Source organism: Dipodomys merriami, unplaced genomic scaffold, assembly GCF_024711535.1.
Source record: "Dipodomys merriami isolate MVZ:Mamm:240054 unplaced genomic scaffold, mDipMer1.0.p SCAF_16, whole genome shotgun sequence".
Classification (NCBI taxonomy): Eukaryota; Metazoa; Chordata; class Mammalia; order Rodentia; family Heteromyidae; genus Dipodomys; species Dipodomys merriami.
The window spans coordinates 10,961,339-10,979,725 of NW_027202937.1; the positions used below are offsets into that span (position 1 = coordinate 10,961,339).

The following is an 18,387-nucleotide window of genomic DNA, read 5'->3' on the forward strand; positions in this document are numbered from 1 at the left end:
AGAGGTCAAACAAGCTGTTTGGGTGGGAAAAGAGAATGGAGGAAGTTGACAGAGATGGGCGGGGCCGTGGGGGGGCCTGACCAGGAACCCAGCTTCCTGCTCAGTACCCAGGCATCCAGCCCCCAGCTCACCCCCACCCCTTCCAGCCCCCCACTTCTCTCAGGAACCCTAAGTTCCAACCCTCCTCTCAAATCCCAGCCACCCCTCCCCCCCCCCTCAGCTTCTCCCCACCTGGGGATGGAGGACAAGAGACCCCAGGAAGAACCTCAGGAAGAAGAGGCTGGTGAACAGGTGAGCTGGGCACTGGGTAGGGAGGTTGGCACTGAGAAAGGAAATGTGAGGACCTGAGGCAGAGACCTTGTGATGAGGGACATAGGGGACTTGAAAAGGCTTAGACACAATAAGCAGGAACAAAAACATTGAGGAAATGGGCCACTGCCTACCCCCACTCCCGCCTGACTGGAATGGACATCTCGGCAACAGGGACACCCGCAGGATGAGCAGAGGGGCTGGGCCACTCTGAATTCTACCACTCGACCTTGGCGATCTGCTCCTCCATCCCCTCCTCTCCGAGGGACCCACCTTGCAGGTACTTCTACCCCAGGAAGCCCCTAACTTGGTGCCCACATCTTGACTCCATTACCAATGCCTGCTCCAGTGTGAACTCCCAACCCACCACGCCCCCTCTGCTGTAACCCAGGCTGATCGAACCCTGATCACCCTGTCCCCATCCACACTGCCAACTTCTGTAGGTTTCAGAGCCCTCCTTCCTCCTCTCCCCAGCCCTGGGCCCCCGCTCGGCCTCCCTGCTCTCTCTGCAGACCGAGCTTCTTCTGGACCTGGTGGCTGAGGCCCAGTCCCGCCGCTTAGAGGAGCAGAGAGCCAACTTCCACACTCCCCAGAGCACCCCAAGCCTAGCTCCAGCCCCACCCCGGCCTCTTGAGGACAAAGAACAGCTCTATAGTACCATCCTCAGTCACCAGGTGAGACATCCCAAAAAGGCAAAACCCATGCCTCCTGGTCTTTCATATCTGTGCCCCATACAAGCCCTGATTCCTAACCCAGCACTCAGGAGCCCCTTACCAATGCTTTCCTCTCCCTTCCTCCAGTGCCAGCGGATGGAAGCCCAGCGATCAGAGCCTCCCCTACCCCCAGGGGGACAGGAACTCCTGGAGTTGCTGCTGAGAGTTCAGGGTGGAGGTCGAATGGAGGAGCAAAGATCCAGACCCCCCACACACAGCTGCTGAGATTTGAGCCTCTATGAGCCCCTTTTTGCCTCTTAGGGCTCAAAAGCTGGGCTTCCCACTGCATGCCCTCAACCCTGCCTGGCAGGACTATCTAAGACTGAAGACCCAGCAGAAATTGCATTAGTCGTGACCCTCAGCACCTTCCCAGGGAGCTGGAGTGGGTGAAAGTGCTCAAACCCTAGGAATAGGTAAGGTAGGACAATCATTTAACTCCTTCCTCTAGACACTGGAGCTTAAAGGAAAAAAGAGGACCCCAGTCAGGGGAGCTCTGGGAATGGCTGTGACTCTCTGATCCTGAGCTATCAGTTCCAGGCCAGGGTGTGAGGGCTCAGGCTCCTGGGAAGCAAAGGCTACCTACCCTCCCTCCTTCCCAGCAAGAAGAAATCGAGTAGGCAAAATAGAGAGTAGACACGGGGAAGAGAGATTTAAGACAAGCCCTGCCACCAGCACACACCACCAGCCACAAGGCTGAGGGTCCTAGAGGTTTTGAATGGACCTTTAGCCCTTCCCACCCTTCCTCCCCAAAGCTGCTCTGATTCAGATCGTTTCGTATGTATGAATAAATGTGTTTCCCCTCGGACTGAAGACTGGTATCTGGAGGGGGGGAGGGCGGGGACAGAGGGGGGAGGGTAGAAAGGTGAGGCCAGAGGCCGCCTCGCTTCCCAATCTGGCCAGAGGCCAGCTCCCCTCCCTAGCTGGTTAATTACTGGCTCATTAAGCAGCGGCTGGAGACCTCCCTAATTATCTCCCCCCAACCCCCCTTTCCCGGTTTTAATTAAGAAGAACAGGGAGGGGAGTCATTAGGACAAGAAATATGAACCGAGCTGTCAGTGAACGCAGGCATTCCTGCAGCTCAGAGTCCACATCACGACGATCCAGGATCCGGAACCCCGAGGCAGGACCCCCCCACCCCCCGACGGCCCTGCCCCAGCCCCGGTCCCGGGACACCCGAGTCCAGCTCCCGGGCCTTCCCGTTTCTCCGCCTCCGGCCCCGCGCCCCACGCCCCGCTCCCCTCCTCCACCCGTCTCAGTTCCTCTGTTGCTGTCTCTCCCCGCCCCCGGCTCCTCCCTGTTCCTCCTCTCTCTGCCCTCCCCTTCCTCCCCGGCTCCCCTCCCCCCGCCTCCCTCCCTCGCTCCCCCTCCCCCTCCTCCCTCCTCCCTCTCGCACACACACCCCCGCTTGGGCCTCCTCTGTCTCTCCCTCTCTCTCTCTCCGGCTCCATTTTCTCCGCCGCCGGGGGCCGGGGTCTCCTGTGGGGGGCCCAGCCGGTACCTGAGGTCTCCCCCCAGTGCCGGGGTGAACCCCGGGGGAGCCGGGAGGGGAGGAGACGGGCGGGGGCTGGGGCGGAGGGAGCCGCGGCCCCGGCGAGTTTGGGGGGGGGGGACGTAACCGGGCGGGGGGAGGGGCGGAGCAGGGAGGGGGCCTCAGGGCCCCCCCCAGCTATGGACGAGCGGCTGCTGGGGCCGCCCCCTCCAGGCGGAGGCCGGGGGGGCCTGGGATTGGTGGGTGGGGAGCCCGGGGGTCCTGGCGAACCTCCCGGTGGCGGAGACCCCGGTGGGGGTAACGGGGGGGTCCCGGGAGGCCGAGGGAAGCAAGACATCGGGGACATACTGCAGCAGATAATGACCATCACCGACCAGAGCCTGGACGAGGCCCAGGCCAAGTGAGTGCCCCCATCCCGGACCCCCACACAGACCCCCCCCCCCATTCACAAGCTCTGAGTCTTCTGGGAGTAACCCCTCTCCCCTCCAGGTTTCTACAGCTCTGCTCTCGCCTCAGCTCGGGAAACCTCCACTTTAGTGCTCCCTCTCAAAAGCTCCCCCACCCTGAAACCTCCACCGAAGCCACCCGAGGTGGTCTCCCTCCCCTCCTCACCTCTTGCTGACCCCTACACTCCCGGCACCAGCCCCCATCTTCAGAGCTTCCTTCTGGCTCCCAGACTTAGAAACTGTTCTTGGGCAATTCTGTCTGTCCCGGGGCTCTCCACCCAGCCCAACCCATTCTCTCCAGAGCTGGGGCCTCTGTGTTCCACCCGAGGTCCTAGCATTCCTCACGACCCCTGCAGGGCCCAGGTCTTCAAGGTCCTCATATACCCCATCCCCTTTCCTGTATTCAACTCTCTGCTTAGTCCAGCACCCCTAGCCCTCTGCCACCTCAAACTGACTCTTGTCCACCTCAACCTCCATCTCTATTTTTCCTAAGCCTACTTAGTCACTCTCATTTCTCAAGTCATCCCTAAATCCCCCCTCAATACCTTTCCTGGACCCTATGCCTTCCGAAGCCCCCAGCCCACCCCATGGTGCCTATAAGCCTGCTCCCTGCACCTTGCTTGTATTTTCCCATTATGCGAGCTGAATCACACCCAGCTCTATCACAAACCTGCTTTTTCACTCCACAGATGCCTCCCCTTCTGTTCCCAGGCTCCCCTCTTAGACCTTCGTAGGCCCCTGTTCCCCACCCTCCACACACACACACACACACACACACACACACACACACACACACACACACACTGCTTCTCATGAACTTTTCTCTTTCCCCACTCCCATTTCTCCCAAGGAAACACGCCCTAAACTGCCACCGAATGAAGCCTGCTCTCTTTAGTGTCCTGTGTGAAATCAAGGAGAAAACGGGTATGTGTTTTCCCTCTTTGATTCTTCAACTTCTAGGGACACAACTCTGTTCACTGTAGGGTTTAAGAGTTTGACAACATGGAGCCTTGAGGAAAGTGGGGGCCCAAGGAGATGGCTAAAAGGGAAAGGGGAATCAAGCATTGGAAAACAAGGGTCTCTAAAAGCCACCATGGGCTAGGAAGGTGGCTCAGTGGTAGAGCGCTTGCCTTGCATGCCTGAGGCCCTGGGTTCGATTCCTCAGCACCACATAAGCAAAAAGAAAAAAGCTGGAAGTGGCTCTGTGGCTCAAGTGGTAGAGTGCTAGCCTTGAGCTGAAGAGCTGAGGGACAGCGCCCACGCCCAGAGTTCAGGCTCCACAATAGACAAAAAATAAAAAAATAAAACACCAGGAAAACTGAGCTCTGGGTGAGGGGTCCTGGTTGGCTGGTGGGGGAGGGGAGGCTGGATGGAGTCTTAAGTCCACTTGCCTACATGCTAGGCTTGAGCATTCGAAGCTCCCAAGAAGAGGAACCGGTGGACCCACAACTGATGCGCTTGGACAACATGCTTCTGGCAGAGGGTGTGGCTGGGCCTGAGAAGGGTGGGGGCTCAGCAGCTGCAGCAGCAGCAGCTGCAGCCTCTGGGGGCGGCGTGTCCCCTGACAACTCCATCGAACACTCGGACTATCGCAGCAAGCTTGCGCAGATCCGCCACATCTACCACTCAGAGCTGGAGAAGTATGAGCAGGTGAGGAGAGGAGACCAGAGTAGGTGGAAGAAGAGGCCCTTGGGAGGGAATCTCAAGCCCAAAGAGGTCCTCTTCTCCAGCCCACCTTCCCTCTTTTTCCCAATACAGGCATGTAACGAGTTCACAACCCATGTCATGAACCTGCTGCGGGAGCAGAGTCGCACACGGCCTGTGGCCCCCAAAGAGATGGAGCGAATGGTGAGCATCATCCATCGGAAGTTCAGCGCCATCCAGATGCAGCTCAAGCAGAGCACCTGCGAGGCAGTTATGATCCTGCGTTCCCGCTTCCTGGATGCCAGGTGGGGTCCAGGGATCCAGATTAAACCAGTCTTATTCCTCTCCAAGCCTCTAGGCTGCCAGGTTGTACAACATGGTACTCAGTGACAATGGTGTCCCCTGGAGTTACCCAACAGGACACCAACATTCTCTCCCTGCTACCTCCTTCCTCTGCAGACGAAAACGCCGTAACTTTAGCAAACAGGCCACTGAGGTCCTGAATGAGTATTTCTACTCCCATCTGAGTAACCCATATCCTAGTGAGGAGGCTAAGGAGGAGCTCGCCAAGAAGTGTGGCATTACCGTCTCTCAGGTATTGTGAGGGTTTGGAGAGAAGGTGTTTGGGAACAGAAAGCTCTCAGATGCCATTCGGTGAGGAGCTTTCGTAGGAAATTTTTCCACCTGACCCTCTCTACCCAACACCCTACAGGTTTCCAATTGGTTTGGCAACAAGCGGATTCGGTATAAGAAAAATATTGGAAAGTTCCAAGAGGAAGCCAACATCTATGCTGTCAAGACAGCTGTGTCAGTCGCCCAGGGGGGCCACAGCCGCACCAGCTCCCCAACACCCCCTTCTTCTGCAGGTGGAGCTCACTGCCACCCTGGCTAGCTGTTATACACAGTTCCTGCTTTTGTTCCCATTTCCTGTCTAGGCAGGATCATAGCAGAGAGACTTTTGGGGGTTAGAAGGTCCATGCTAAGATGGGTGATCGTGTCAGGGTCAGAGGTCACTCTAGTGAAATTTCTTATGCCTTCCTTCCAGCGGGTATCTAGAAGTTCTAGAACAGCTTGCTTTTTCTGAGTGTGGGTATGTCTCCACTTGATTTGGTTTGGTTTGGTTTTATAAGACGGGGTCTCACTATGTGGTCCAGGTTGACCTAAGAACTCACTATGCAGTCGAGGCTGGTTTTGAACTCGGATCTTCCTATCTCAGCTTCTCAGTACTGGGATTTCCGGCATATACCACCATGCCCAGCTGGGAAGGTTGTTTCATTGGTGATTTGTGTATAATCCACATGTATCCCTGCAGAACTAGTTCACAGGGTTTTCTGCAACATGAGGATTGTGTCTATCTGCCAACTCAGGCTCCCTGGTACTCTCTCCTAATTCCTTCTCTGTTTCTCCAAGGCTCTGGCGGCTCTTTCAATCTCTCAGGATCCGGAGACATGTTTCTGGGGATGCCCGGGCTCAATGGAGATTCCTATTCTGCTTCCCAGGTTAGGTGCCCCATGGCTTCTTGAGTAGGTCTTTCCTCCTGGACTCCCTTTTCCCCCCTTTAGGATAGAAGACTTTTTTTTGTCATTTCCTCACCATCACACCTTCCTCTGTGGCCTGCAGGTGGAATCACTCCGACACTCGATGGGGCCAGGGGGCTACGGGGATAACCTAGGAGCGGGCCAGATGTACAGTCCTCGAGAAATGAGGGTGAGTGGATCCTGAAGCCCTGGGGTCTCCCGCTCTCATCAAGATAAGGCAACTTTTTCCCTAGTGCTATTTGTCCCCACAGGGCTTCCCAGGGCCCTACTCCTACTCTCTCTCTCTCTCTCTCTCTCTCCCTCTTTCTAGGCAAACGGCAGCTGGCAGGAAGCTGTGACCCCATCCTCGGTGACATCCCCAACAGAGGGACCAGGGAGTGTTCACTCCGACACCTCCAACTGATCTCACCCCTCAGGGTCACAGGGGTGGGGGCTCCCAGAAGGCGACTCTTGAAGAGGACCCAGGCATCCAGATGACAGACCCCAAACAGGAGAAGCACAAAACAGAGGGGCGAATGGGTCGTCCCTTCTCCAACCATAGACTCTCAGTGCTGGGGGTGCTGACTAACATGGCAGGGAGAATGGGGTCCTGAAGCCGGGGGGGAGGATGGAGTCTGTCTCCCCCCCCCCCATTTTTTCCTTTTTTTTTTTGATCTTTTTTTATTTCCTTTATTCTCTTACACAGAAAAACGCACACACCTATTTCTCAGATCTTTTTTTCCCCCACTCATTTTTTTCTCATGCGTGCACACACATGTATACACACATATGCAAATACAACTATTGTTTGTCTCTCTGGGCTCCCCCACTTTCCCTTCCCCGCCCCACTTACATGCTGTGGAATCTGGAGACGTCAGCCCTACCCAACCCAGAGATGCCAAAAATGGGGACTGGACTTCTGGACAGAGAACATGGGCCACGCCTCCCGTGTATCCCCTACCCCTTGGCCCCTCCAGACGGCTTTATTACCTCATACGCAGCTCATCTTAAACCAATAGAATCGCTCGGTGGACAAGAGTGTCTGACTCAGATATCTACCTCGGAGGGAGTTTCTGCTACTTTAGGAAATTGTTGACTGGGCTTTGGGGTTGAAGTTTTTTTTGTTTTTGTTTTTGTTTTGTTTTTTAGAAAGGAAAAAAAAAGAACAAACCCTGGGATCCATCTGTATTTTTTTTTAATTTAGTTTGGGGAAGTAGGGTTTGGTGGGGCTTTTTTGTTGTTTGTTTTTATAAATATATAAACATACTGAATTATTTTTTTATTTCTTGCTTTCCCATTGTAGAGGTGATAGCCAAAGGGGTTCTGGTAAGAGAAAAAGGATTAAACAGAACTAGTAGAGAGGCCCGCCTAGCTCTGGGCCTGCCCATCAGGAAGTGAATTTTGCAGGACACCAAGCCACCCACTCCTGAAGTCACTAAGATGTTCTTTGCTTGTATAGACAAGTTTCTGCTGCATTTGGTGTGGAAGAGCTTTACCTGCTGGCCTCCTATCCCCCCTCTTTCCACAACTCTTAGGCAAAGCTGGATTCAGTCATTTTGAAGAAATCAAAGATCCCACCTTCCCTGTATAATGTATCTTTTTTGGTTTTTTGATTTTTAACTATTTACAGATTGGAGGAGAATGGGGAGTGGGTTCTTGCCAAATATGCTAAGTATGGGTCAGGTGCTTATATATGTATCTCCCTCAGTTTCTCCCAGGGGAGGGGGGAACAGAATCTTTTATCCTCACACCAAAATCAAGGGAATGGGGAGAGGAGGGAGGTCACAAAAAGTGTTGACGGTAAAAACATTCTCCCATCCTCAGCCCTGAACCCTTCTTTCTGATCCCCTCAAAGATCCTCAGGATTTAAAAGGACTGTCATAATGGGGAACCCATCCCCATCAAGGGTCCGAGCAGGATTAGGGGACAGATTGGGAGTGTGATGGGGGGGTGGGGGGTGGGGGGAGGTACGGGCCGGGGCAGGGACAGTTCTCTCCTCACTTGTAAACTTGTAGTTTCACAGAAAAGAAAATGCAGTTTTAAATAAAGAAATTTCTTTTTTCCTGGGTTTAGTTTTTTTTTCATCTCCAAGGAATATAACTTTTTTTTTTTTTTCAAAAAGCCTCAAACAGCTTCCTTCTGCTTTGCCCTCCCAGCTTTGCCCTTTATTACCAGCTCCCTGTGTCCACCCCCCGGGGTACATCAGCCCATATCCTCTTAGCATCCTTTCCCAATCATGGTGGGGTTCCAGGCAGCCCTCAGAGTGGGATTGGTGGAACATGGCTGAAGACTTGGAATGAGACCCTAGAAAGTGTACTCCCCGCCCCCAGCGAAGTGGCTGTGCCCAGAGACTGGTAGCGCCCAAGGGTGGGGTGAGATTTCTTCTAGTACCTGAAGGACTCTTGTTCAGGAGGCATGAATTCCTAGCATTCCCTGTGACTGACAAGACCAGGAGAGGGGGCAAGCCCCATGTAGGGAAGTAGCCACATTGGGGAAAGTGGCAGACAGAGCCAGGAGCCTGGGAAGGAAACAGGATGGCGGCAGGGACAGCGACTAGAGCCTGGGTGCTGATCCTCGGTCTGTGGGGTGAGCCACTCCCCAGCCCCATTAATCTTCCCTGCAGAAAATACTGCCTCCAGGACCCTTCTGCCCCCAAATCTAGAATTTCCTAGACCTGGGCACGACCTTTCAAGCTACCTCTCACCCTGTCCTGATTTCTTTAGTTCTCATCTCCCCTCCAATTCCTCAACTGCCATCTTCTCTCTCAGGGTCAGTAGTAGGTGGTCAAAACATCACAGCCCACATTGGGGAGCCACTGGTGCTGAACTGTAGAGGAGCACCCAGGAAACCACCCCAGCAGCTGGAATGGAAGCTGGTAAGGGCTCCCATAACAGCGTCCCAAATTTGAAGCTGGACCTGTGATGGTCCCCACCACCATCCTGCCTGAGCCATCCTTTCCCAGAGGACTTGGAAATCTTATGCTTTTCTCCTTCATGTCTCTAGAACACAGCCCGGACAGAAGCTTGGAAGGTCCTCTCTCCCCAGGGAAGCCCCTGGGAAAGTGTGGCTCGAGTCCTTCCCAATGGCTCCCTCCTCCTTCCAGCTGTTGGGATCCAGGATGAGGGAACTTTCAGGTGCAGAGCAATGAGCAGGCGTGGGAAGGAGGCCAAGTCCAACTACCGGGTCCGAGTCTATGGTAAGGGTTCCAGAGCTTTAGCCAAGCCCCACCTCTCATCTAGGGAAAGGCTTTCACTCACCCCCACCCCAAGCCCTTGACTCCTAGGACCCCGTGTGTGACCTCTGACTCCTCACACCTGCTGTGTGAGGATCTCCAAAGATCTGGCCTTTAACTGAATTTTTCCCTCTATCAGAGATTCCTGGGAAGCCAGAAATTGTAGATCCTGCCTCTGAACTCACAGTCGGTGTCCCCACTAAGGTAGCGGATAGTGTGGGGGAAGGGGGAGTCATAAGTGGTACTGTGAATGCAACTGTGTACCTGTATGGCATCTTACCTTTTTTTTTTTTTTCTTGCCAGTCCTGGGCTTGAACTCAGGGCCTGGGTACTATCCCTGAGCTTCTTTTGCTTAAGGCTAGCACTTTTAACACTTGAGTGACAGCGCCACTGCTGGCTTTTTCTGTTTCTGTGGTACTGAGGAATGGAACCCAGGGCTTCATGCATGCTAGGCAAGCACTCTACCACTAAGCCATATTCCCAGCCCAAGGCATCTTGCATTTTTAAAGGATGCCCTCACCACTCTTTCCCCAGGTGGGAACCTGTGTGTCTGAGGGAAGCTACCCTGCGGGGACTCTTAGCTGGCACTTGGATGGGAAACCTCTGATTCCTGATGGAAAAGGTGAGACCCAAGGTACCCCCCACTTTCCCCAGACCCCTGCCATTGCTGCTTCCTGATCTCGTTCCCATAACCACCTGGGTGTCTCATCTTGTCTTTCTCCTACCACAGGAGTCTTGGTGAAAGAAGAGACCAGAAGACACCCTGAGTCGGGGCTCTTTACACTCCAATCAGAGCTCACAGTGACCCTGGCCCAGGGAGATGCTGCTGGCCCCACCTTCTTCTGTAGCTTTAGCCCAGCTCTTCCTCGGCACCGGGCTTTGAACACAGCTCCCATCCAGCCCATTGTGAGGAGTGGGAGGATTCCAAGTTCAGGTGAACACACTTAGGAAATGTGCCCTTTGGGAAAGGAAGACTGAAGTCCACGGGTATAGCCCAGGGCCATTCCTAGGTGTACTGTATTGATCACCCCCCTGCCCACCTCCAGAGTCTGTACCACTGGAAGTCCAACTGTTGATCGAGCCAGAAGGTGGAGTAGTATCTCAAGGTGGGACGGTGACCCTCACCTGTGAAGCCCCTGCACAGCCTCCTTCTCAGATCCACTGGATAAAGGATGTGAGTGCCATGGAGGGTTTGGGAAGTGGGGGAGAACTGTGACTGCCACCTGGGAATGGAGGGAAAGGTGGGCAAGGAGCTAAGATGGAAGATAGGGGGTATCTGAGGCTGTGGAGACAAAACCAAAAGCATGGGACATGCGAATAGGAGTTTGATAATAGTTTCCTCTCCCCCTTTCCTTACCAGGGAATACCCCTGCCCCTGCCCCCCAGCCCTGTGCTTCTCATCCCTGAGGTAGGGCCTCAGGATGAAGGGACCTACAGCTGTGTGGCCACCCATCCCAGTCAAGGGACTAAGGAAAGCCCTGCCGTCAACGTCATCATAGGTGAGGCCTCTTCCTTTAAATCCAAGGACCCTGGAACTGGACTGAGCAACACAGCAGGCTCCAACTCCCTACCCCATTTTAATAGGATTCCCCAAGAGCTACCCTCTCTTTCCCAGTCAGAGCCTCCTTTGACCTATCCAAATCCTTCCAAATGACCAGCCCAGTTTCCCCTTGCTGAACTGAAGGGAGACTCCATTGGGGCTCCTCTCCCAAACTGAAGTGTACCTTTCTGATTTGCTTGGACTTTGTCTTCCAGAAACAGGAGAGGAGGGGCGAGCTGCAGGTGAGGGACTGGATTAAAGTCAGAGGAACAGATAGCCCTGCCGTGTGACTGTGGGTATGGTCAACAGGAAAGGCATGGTGAGTGGTGGGACTGTTTCCTCAATTGTCTGCATCTCCCTACAGGCTCTGTGGGTGGGTCAGGGCTGGGAACTCTAGCCCTGGCCCTGGGGATCCTGGGAGGCCTGGGACTAGCCGCCCTGCTCATTGGGGCCATCATGTGGCGAAAACGGCAACATCGAGGAGAGGAGAGGTGAGTGGAAAAAAAGACTCCTGACAAGGGGCTTCTAGACAGCAACTACACGGGGTGGGGGATGGAATGACAGAATGCTAGGAATCATGTGCCATGTGCAGAATTTTCCTTATTCCTCCTCCTCAGAAAGGCCCCAGAAAACCAAGAAGAGGAGGAAGAACGTGCAGAGCTGAATCAGTCAGAGGAGCCAGACGCAGCAGAGAGTGGTGCAGGAGGGCCTTAAGGGACCCCTAGGAAGAAACCCACCCATTAGCTCCTTTGCACTGGACTGGTCCCTAACCATCTCTCCCCTGTAAAATGTTCCTCCCCACCTTGCCACACTTTGTTCCACAACCAGACCTCTCCACGAACTGTGCTGAGTAAACACTTGACACATGGTGCCATGCGTGTTTGTGTGTTTGTGTAAGAGGGAAAGAGACAACTTAATCCCTGCCCTAAGATCCCTGAAGTCGAGAGGGGCTCATCCCTATGCATACCATACCATACCAAACATCTACTCAAGCCGGGGAGAAGAGGAGCCTGTTCTGGAAAGAAAGAAGGAAGGGAGAACTGGGGAAAGAGATCCCATCGATACATTTCATCTTTTTTATTGAATTTATCATAAAGGAGGTAGTGAGGGGAGGGGAGCAATTAAGTTGGAACTCATATTAAGCACTGGGAAGAGAAAAATTAAATTAAATCAACAAGAGGAGGAATGGAAGAGAGTCAGAGGGAGCCTTGCCCACCGTTCAACATCAATTCATGAAATCTGGAGGAAAACAAAAGATTAGGAGAGAGGAGAAATGGATGTTGTCTTCAATCTTTCCTCCTCCCCCAGGACTGGAGTTTCATTGCAAGAATTCAGAGAATTCCAGCAAGAATTCAGAGCAGCTCAGAGCAGCTGGCTTTCCCTTCCTATGCACAGATGTGACTCCTCTCCATGACCTCCTAGAGAGTGGCCAGGGTTGACCTTAGCCAGCAGAAATGGAGGGGGGTCACAAGAGGAAAGAGTGTTCAGAAATAAGGAGGGGTCAGTAGGGACCCCCAATACTGATTCTCTTCTGGCTGGAGGTGGGCAGGATGGAGACACAGCTCAAATACTGAGCAGCCAGAAAAAGAAGAAGATGGCAAGAAACAGGAAGAGGGAATCCTGCCAACTGGAGACTGGGTGACCCTGTCCCAAATCCACACCTGTAGGAGAAAGGGAAAAAGATGTTGGACCGATCACACTGGTAGACTAGGCAAGGGGCTGGGAGAGGACTCCTTGGGTAGGAGCTAAGGAAAGATTCTTACCTGCGCCCCTGCGGAAAGGCTCATGGGTATTGAAGACGGTGGTAAAAAAGCCAAAGGGAAAAGCACCAACACCAAATGAGAAGTGAAAGCCCCCGGTATCACCAAATGGTTGAAATCCCTAGAGAGGCAGAGAAAGTCAGGAAAGCTGGCACATCTTTGGCATGGAAAGTACACAACTGGACAAAAAACAAACAAAACTCCTCTCACCCCTCTGCTCTCAGGAGCTGGTCGCTGGCCCTGAGGACGGGGTGGAGTTTTCAATCTGAAAGGGAAAAGACTGTCAACAGGGCATCTCCTCTCCCAAAACTTACCCCCAGCCAAAGCCTTCAAGCTTCACTGGGCACCAATTCTGGAATCTGACCTGGGATCCTGGGGCTTCTGGCTCCCTCGCCCATAAAGAGGGACAACCTTATCTCTGCTGATGCCAGCTTTGCAGACAGGGCATTCTTGCCGGTCTGGTCGTGTCTCCAGCCACTGAGGAGGAATAAATAAAGTGGTTTCAAACACATGGAGAGTCTTTTAGTTCCTCAGACCTCCCCCATTTTCCTCTTCATCTCCTGAATACCAACCTGATGAAGACAGGGCCAACTAGATGGAGGAAGGGGGAAAAAAAGTCACACTTCAGTTACAAGACAGTTACTGACCCCAAAATTAACAGAATCCCATCTCACTCCTCTTCCCAGGTATTACCTCCTATCCTTCACATTTTTTGCAACCTCTACCATGCCAGCTAACCTGGCCTTCCTACTTTTCTGATCTTCCAACATCTAGAGTTCCCTCCATCGACTCTCAACACTTTCGACCTTCTCTCCCCTAACTCCTCTCTCTTTCTCTCTCCACTCCCTTCCCTTCTCTGCCTTTCCAATTCTCTTCAACACACCCCATTCCAGGTCTCCTTTTTCAATTCCAACCTATTCTTGTCCCCATCCTGGCCGGACCAAACCCTCTTCACAAGCACATTCTCCCACTGCTCTTTTTCCTCCTTCAACCCTCATTAAAGCTTCTATTTCCAGGATCAAGCATGCCCCTCCACATTGTCCCAGTTCGTCCCTCTTCCCACATATCACTTGAACATGGGCCCACACCGTCCCTGGGTCAATTACTCAAGTGATACGTGCCTCTCCTAACCTTTTGACTCTCTTCTGTTTTTATCTATACAGCTAAGAAAAGTCCAACTTCCCTGGGGTAAGGTGGCTCCGGTCTCACTTGCACAGGGCGGAGCACAGATGAAGGCGCCGAGGTCCAGGGTCCCATCCCTTATAACTCATCCCACACGCACCAGCTCCTAATTTCTAGGACCCTCCTTTCCAGACATCTCTGTGGTAGACGCGATCCTCCCACCCACACAAACCAGCCAAGACCTAAGGTCTCCCGTAGGCGATGTGCCCTCCGATTATCTGTATGGGTGTATGGTCCCTCCCTCCAGGCCTCCCCACTGTAGAGATGAACCCCACCGCCTTCTGCTCCGGTCCCAGACTCTCACCAATACAGGTGGCCACACACACTGACCACAGCTTCCCGAGCGGTCTCCAAACATATATTACATTCGAAGGTCGCGCCTGCCCCGCCCCGCTCGCGGTTTGGCCCTTCAGGGCCCCCGTCCTCCTCTTCTGCAGCTGCCATGGCCGGTTCGGTTTCGCCCCCACGTATTCCCTCAGCCCCCCTACACACACACACACACACACACACGCACACACACGCACACGCACTCACACACACATACACGTACACGCCCCAACAAATGAGAAACCGCCTCCTGCCCACAATCGTTGGGCAGGCTTCAAGGTTTTCTAATGGCTATTGGCCTGAGTGCCTGTCCATCACAGAGATTCAAAAGAAAGGATTGGCCCAAAGGATGGGGGCGGCAAAAGGTTTGCGCGGTCCTGACTTTGCATAATGATTATTGGCTGATTGCAGTCACAGTACTTATGCACTGTCAAGAGATTGGTAACACCCGAGGCTGTCACCGGGCCAGAAAAGCTTTCATTCGCCTGAGTAGCTGCCAGTCATAACCAAGATCCTGAAGTTAATTGGTTCAGGTCTACATAGACCTCGCCCACTATGGGCCTCTTTCTTTCCTTCACTTCCTCCTTCAAAGAATGTCCGGATTCCTATTGGACTTTGGAGTGTATGCTCCAAACCAAGTGATTGGCTCCAAGACCAACCATGGTGGTTAGTCCCACCCCTTTACCTCTATCCCGTTGCCATGGTGACGGCTCTGCAATTGGCAGGGCTTGCAATTCAAAGGCTTTGGCTTGGCCTCATCCGGGTCTTTCGGCTGTGGCCCCTCTCGGCTGATTGGGCCGTTTCTCTCGCTCCTGATTGGCCAAAACCCAAAAGACGGCGCAGTGCACGGAAAAGGGGGCCGGTGGGAGGGGGAAGAAAACTAGGGTCGCAGGGTTCAAAATGGCTCCGGCCTCCTTGGGTGACGTAGAGGGCAGAACTTGGGTCCGCCCCTCCCTCTTAATGAAGAAGGAAGCAGAACTGGGATTAGCCCGACGTTTGGATGCTACGAACATCGATCTTCGGCGCTGGTGTTAACCCAACTCCCTCAGCTGGACGACTCAGCCCGCCCCTCTTTAGGTGATTTACAGAGCAGAACTGAGCTACAGGCCCACCCCCTCCTAACGTGACACCGAGCAGAACCGAATCGACCTCGGCTCCGTCTTAAACATTAAGAGCAGAAAAGGCCTTTATGAGTGGATGCAGAAGGGACAAGACCCACCCCTTTTTAGGTGACCCGCGGCAGAATGGGGTTAGGCCCGCCCCTTCCTTCTTGTAATTTGCCCAGCAGAACTGGGGGCTTCTTCCTGGCTGGACCCCTAGGAGCTTGGGCCTATCCTACAGTCAGTGACCCTCACTGTGGCCCCAGGACCAGAACTAGGTAACAGTCCTCTCACTACCAGTGTTCTTTACATCCTCTTCACCTGGGCGTGTAAACTCATGCAATGCAAAGGTGTGTCTGGGGGCTAAGGGCTGTCTAGGAACATTGTGATTAAAAGGTCCCTGGTGATTCCAGAATCAGGAAAAATGAGAAGCTGGGAATTGCGTAGAGAAGGAAAGGAGAGGTTAGGATTTGGGAGGCTTGAAGAACGTTTTGAAAGGGAGAGATGGAAAACAAGGAAGGAGAAGGAATGGGATGATCCTGAGTTTGAGGAAGAGGAGGGCCAGAACTGGAGTGCTAGAAACACACTTTAAGGAGACGTACTCATCCCAGAGAAATCAGCATCCTTCCTTTTTCTCCCCACCCCCCACCAAAGCAATGCCTTAATACCCAGTTTCCATCAAAGAAAAGATGCATTCAAACTCTACATGAGAGGGAGGGGTTGTCTCAGCTGGGGTGCTTCAAGGAGACTTGATAAGAGGAAACTAGGAAAGAAGTGCAGCGATAAAACAAACAGGAAAGGGAAATGGGCCAGAAGGACAGAAAGTACCCATTCTCTTTAAAGGCCAGAGAGGGTGGGTGGAGGAAGGAGCTAGGAGCTAGACTGCTGGCCACAGAGAGGGCAAAGGGCAAAGAGACTACACCAGAAGGCTAGAGTACGAGGTGGGGAGAAGATGGAGCCCTAAAAAGGAAAAGAACTGAGCTCAGTGTTTGCAAGTAGGTGCTTGATAAGTATCCATAATGGAACGGGGAACAGGAAAGGGGATCTTGGGAACGAGTTGGGAGTTATTCCAGGGACAAAGCATTGATACTGGAGTTTAAAAGAAAGGGATTTTTTTTTTTAATCCGAGAGAAAGCCAGGTAGACGTGGCAATAAGAGGAGAGCGAGTGGAGAATGAAGAAAAGGAGTGTATGGAAGGAGGACTCGACATCCGTGAGGGATCCCCAGCTGAGTGTGCAGAAAGGCAAGAAGGAAAAAAGATGCAGCCGGAGGCTGGCCGAGCCCAGCTCAGCTCTCCTGGGGCGGAGCTAGCGAGAGGACACTGGTAGATGTGGAAAGGAGATGACCGGGCCTCTAGGAGGCGATTGGCAAAAGAGACAGTCCATCACCACCCCCCACTTCCTGGCCGGCCCCGGAAACTAGCGGGCGTACGGGAGGGTGGGGGAGATAGCGGCAGCAGCAGCAGCCCCAGCCCTCAGAGAGACAGCAGGAAGGGAGGGAGGGTGCTGGGGGGACGACCCCCCCCAATCCTACCGCTATGGGTCCAACCTCCCACTCCCACTTCCACTCCATCGGCCGGGGCTAGGAAACCCCCAAATCCTGTCCGCCCCTCTTGGCACCGACAGAGACAGAGACACAACCAGCCGCCGCCACCGCTGCCGCAGCCTGGCTGGAGGGGGCCAGCCCCCCAGGCCCCCCACCTCACTGAGGTGTGGGCGGGAAAGGGGGAGGAGGGAGGGGGGTGCTGAGAGGGACTGGGGTGGGGAGAGTTTGGGGCTGGGAGGGCCGACTGGGGAGAAGGTTGCTGGGAAAAAGGTCAGGGCCGACTGGGAAGAGGATTGCTGGGGAAAGGAGAGAGGGGCCTGAGCGGAAGCATGGGAGAGACACGGGTGGGAGGGGATGTGGAAACTCTGAATTTGGGACGGGGGTGTGGACAGGGAATCTTGGGAGAGGGAAGTCAATACACATTCCCCAATTTCTCTTTGTGCCCTTTGGCCCCACACGACTTTTTCTCTGGTTGGTGAGGCGGCCAACAGAATTGCTTCTTAGAAATAACCCTCAGGCCCCTCGTTTTCCTACAGGCACAGAACCTCATTTTCCAGAGGCCTTCCACACAGTGCTAGATTATTGACACATAAATGCCTCTAGGGGCTGGGGATGTTAATATATTGACTGTGTGCCTTTGACTTGTGTAATGGCTGTGTGCAGCTTGGTTGTCCTTATGCTATCCAAAGGCTATGGAGAGATGATGTTTTGATTATCTGTCAGAATTGCCTGTTCTCATATCGTGCACATCCAGTTTTGACATGTGTGAGTACTGCATGTGTGTGAAGGTGGTTTCATTGCATCTCTTGTGTGGTTTCATCGTACCTACATGTTTTATGTTTGTGCATGTATAGGTTATAAACTTCATTTTTGGCCTCAGATCCATGATTCTGCCTAATAGGCGTTTTCATGTGTGGGACCCCGTGGCTTAGCGGCAGTACACACACTTGTGTTGTGATGGGCTTAGTGGGTTTCCATAGTTGTGATTCTCACCACACGTGTGCATGCCTCTTTGAAGGACGGATATGTCCGTGTGGCACATGCATAGTATGTGTGCTTCTTGTTACACCTACCATTTATTTCCTAAATTCATTGTCATTATATACTATTTGTGGAGCTGTATGCTCATTAACTATGCATTCAAGTGTGTTTATAATGCCTTCAACATGTCTAGAGAATATTACTTGATATCAAAAATTTGAGAAGGTAACTTAGTCTCTCAATTTTTTTTCAATGGTACTGAGTTTTAAATTCAAGACCTAGTCCTTTCTAGACAGATCCTCTACCACTTGAGCTATACCCCAGCCCTTTTTTTTTTTGGCTAGGGTGTCATTTTCTGGCCAGACCACACCAGGACCATCTATGCCTCCTGTATTGCTTGAGTGCAAGGGTGAATCACCACACCTAGCTTGTTGGTTGAGATGGGTGGGCTCACTAAATCTCTCTCTCAGCTGGCTTCCAGAGTAACTAAGATTACAACAGTGAGCCGCTACACCTGGCTCCCAAAAGATCATTAAATACCTTTCCTTAATGACTCTCTTGGCCTCTCCGTACACATTATCACTTCATTCGCCGTGTTCCTT

At 53.1% G+C, this 18,387-nt stretch overlaps 4 protein-coding genes across 6 annotated transcripts; 3 read left to right on the forward strand and 1 right to left on the reverse strand.

Annotated features, from left to right (window-relative positions):
- Positions 1-54: 54 nt before the first annotated feature.
- Positions 55-1,827, forward strand: Gpsm3 (G protein signaling modulator 3). Its single transcript, XM_070024056.1, has 4 exons — positions 55-291; positions 484-589; positions 784-983; positions 1,110-1,827. The coding sequence occupies exons 1-4, from the start codon at positions 55-57 to the stop codon at positions 1,245-1,247; spliced, it is 681 nt and encodes a 226-aa protein (XP_069880157.1). The 3' UTR covers positions 1,248-1,827.
- An 806-nt stretch (positions 1,828-2,633) lies between these two features.
- On the forward strand, positions 2,634-7,389 carry Pbx2 (PBX homeobox 2). The gene is made up of 9 exons (XM_070024057.1): positions 2,634-2,911; positions 3,808-3,881; positions 4,360-4,607; positions 4,716-4,906; positions 5,061-5,196; positions 5,314-5,467; positions 6,012-6,100; positions 6,222-6,308; positions 6,450-7,389. The coding sequence occupies exons 1-9, from the start codon at positions 2,691-2,693 to the stop codon at positions 6,540-6,542; spliced, it is 1,293 nt and encodes a 430-aa protein (XP_069880158.1). The 5' UTR covers positions 2,634-2,690; the 3' UTR covers positions 6,543-7,389.
- Positions 7,390-8,565: 1,176 nt separating this feature from the next.
- Ager (advanced glycosylation end-product specific receptor) lies at positions 8,566-11,759 on the forward strand. 2 transcript variants are annotated; one of them, XM_070024058.1, is made up of 11 exons: positions 8,567-8,704; positions 8,887-8,993; positions 9,122-9,314; positions 9,490-9,554; positions 9,885-9,972; positions 10,081-10,284; positions 10,397-10,524; positions 10,711-10,849; positions 11,106-11,132; positions 11,255-11,381; positions 11,508-11,759. In XM_070024058.1, the coding sequence occupies exons 1-11, from the start codon at positions 8,653-8,655 to the stop codon at positions 11,602-11,604; spliced, it is 1,227 nt and encodes a 408-aa protein (XP_069880159.1). In that variant the 5' UTR covers positions 8,567-8,652; the 3' UTR covers positions 11,605-11,759. The 2 variants fall into 2 exon arrangements, with proteins under 2 accessions (XP_069880160.1, XP_069880159.1); XM_070024059.1 differs by lacking the exon at positions 11,106-11,132 and having other exon boundaries at positions 8,566-8,704.
- A 193-nt stretch (positions 11,760-11,952) lies between these two features.
- Rnf5 (ring finger protein 5) lies at positions 11,953-14,433 on the reverse strand. 2 transcript variants are annotated; one of them, XM_070024060.1, is made up of 6 exons: positions 14,137-14,433; positions 13,223-13,241; positions 13,015-13,127; positions 12,861-12,915; positions 12,654-12,771; positions 11,953-12,551 (listed from the first exon to the last, which is right to left on the reverse strand). In XM_070024060.1, the coding sequence occupies exons 1-6, from the start codon at positions 14,274-14,276 to the stop codon at positions 12,454-12,456; spliced, it is 543 nt and encodes a 180-aa protein (XP_069880161.1). In that variant the 5' UTR covers positions 14,277-14,433; the 3' UTR covers positions 11,953-12,453. The 2 variants fall into 2 exon arrangements, with proteins under 2 accessions (XP_069880161.1, XP_069880162.1); XM_070024061.1 differs by lacking the exon at positions 13,223-13,241 and having other exon boundaries at positions 14,137-14,218.
- Between the last annotated feature and the right edge of the window lie 3,954 nt (positions 14,434-18,387).

What these genes read in the sequence shown, in the direction of transcription:
- Gpsm3 (XM_070024056.1), top strand. Translation starts at nt 55, where the DNA reads ATGGGCGGGGCCGTGGGGGGGCCTGACCAGGAACCCAGCTTCCTGCTC. An exon ending in CCGAGGGACCCACCTTGCAG is followed by an intron (nt 590 to 783) that starts GTACTTCTACCC and finishes TCCTCTCCCCAG; the next exon opens with CCCTGGGCCCCCGCTCGGCC. An exon ending in GTACCATCCTCAGTCACCAG is followed by an intron (nt 984 to 1,109) that starts GTGAGACATCCC and finishes CCCTTCCTCCAG; the next exon opens with TGCCAGCGGATGGAAGCCCA.
- Pbx2 (XM_070024057.1), top strand. Translation starts at nt 2,691, where the DNA reads ATGGACGAGCGGCTGCTGGGGCCGCCCCCTCCAGGCGGAGGCCGGGGG. An exon ending in CTGGACGAGGCCCAGGCCAA is followed by an intron (nt 2,912 to 3,807) that starts GTGAGTGCCCCC and finishes ATTTCTCCCAAG; the next exon opens with GAAACACGCCCTAAACTGCC. An exon ending in GTGGCATTACCGTCTCTCAG is followed by an intron (nt 5,197 to 5,313) that starts GTATTGTGAGGG and finishes AACACCCTACAG; the next exon opens with GTTTCCAATTGGTTTGGCAA.
- Ager (XM_070024058.1), top strand. Translation starts at nt 8,653, where the DNA reads ATGGCGGCAGGGACAGCGACTAGAGCCTGGGTGCTGATCCTCGGTCTG. An exon ending in CAGTCGGTGTCCCCACTAAG is followed by an intron (nt 9,555 to 9,884) that starts GTAGCGGATAGT and finishes CTCTTTCCCCAG; the next exon opens with GTGGGAACCTGTGTGTCTGA. An exon ending in TGCCGTCAACGTCATCATAG is followed by an intron (nt 10,850 to 11,105) that starts GTGAGGCCTCTT and finishes TTTGTCTTCCAG; the next exon opens with AAACAGGAGAGGAGGGGCGA.
- Rnf5 (XM_070024060.1), bottom strand. Translation starts at nt 14,276, where the DNA reads ATGGCAGCTGCAGAAGAGGAGGACGGGGGCCCTGAAGGGCCAAACCGC. An exon ending in CAGAAGCCCCAGGATCCCAG is followed by an intron (nt 12,916 to 13,014) that starts GTCAGATTCCAG and finishes TTTCCCTTTCAG; the next exon opens with ATTGAAAACTCCACCCCGTC. An exon ending in CAGCTCCTGAGAGCAGAGGG is followed by an intron (nt 12,772 to 12,860) that starts GTGAGAGGAGTT and finishes CTGCCTCTCTAG; the next exon opens with GGATTTCAACCATTTGGTGA.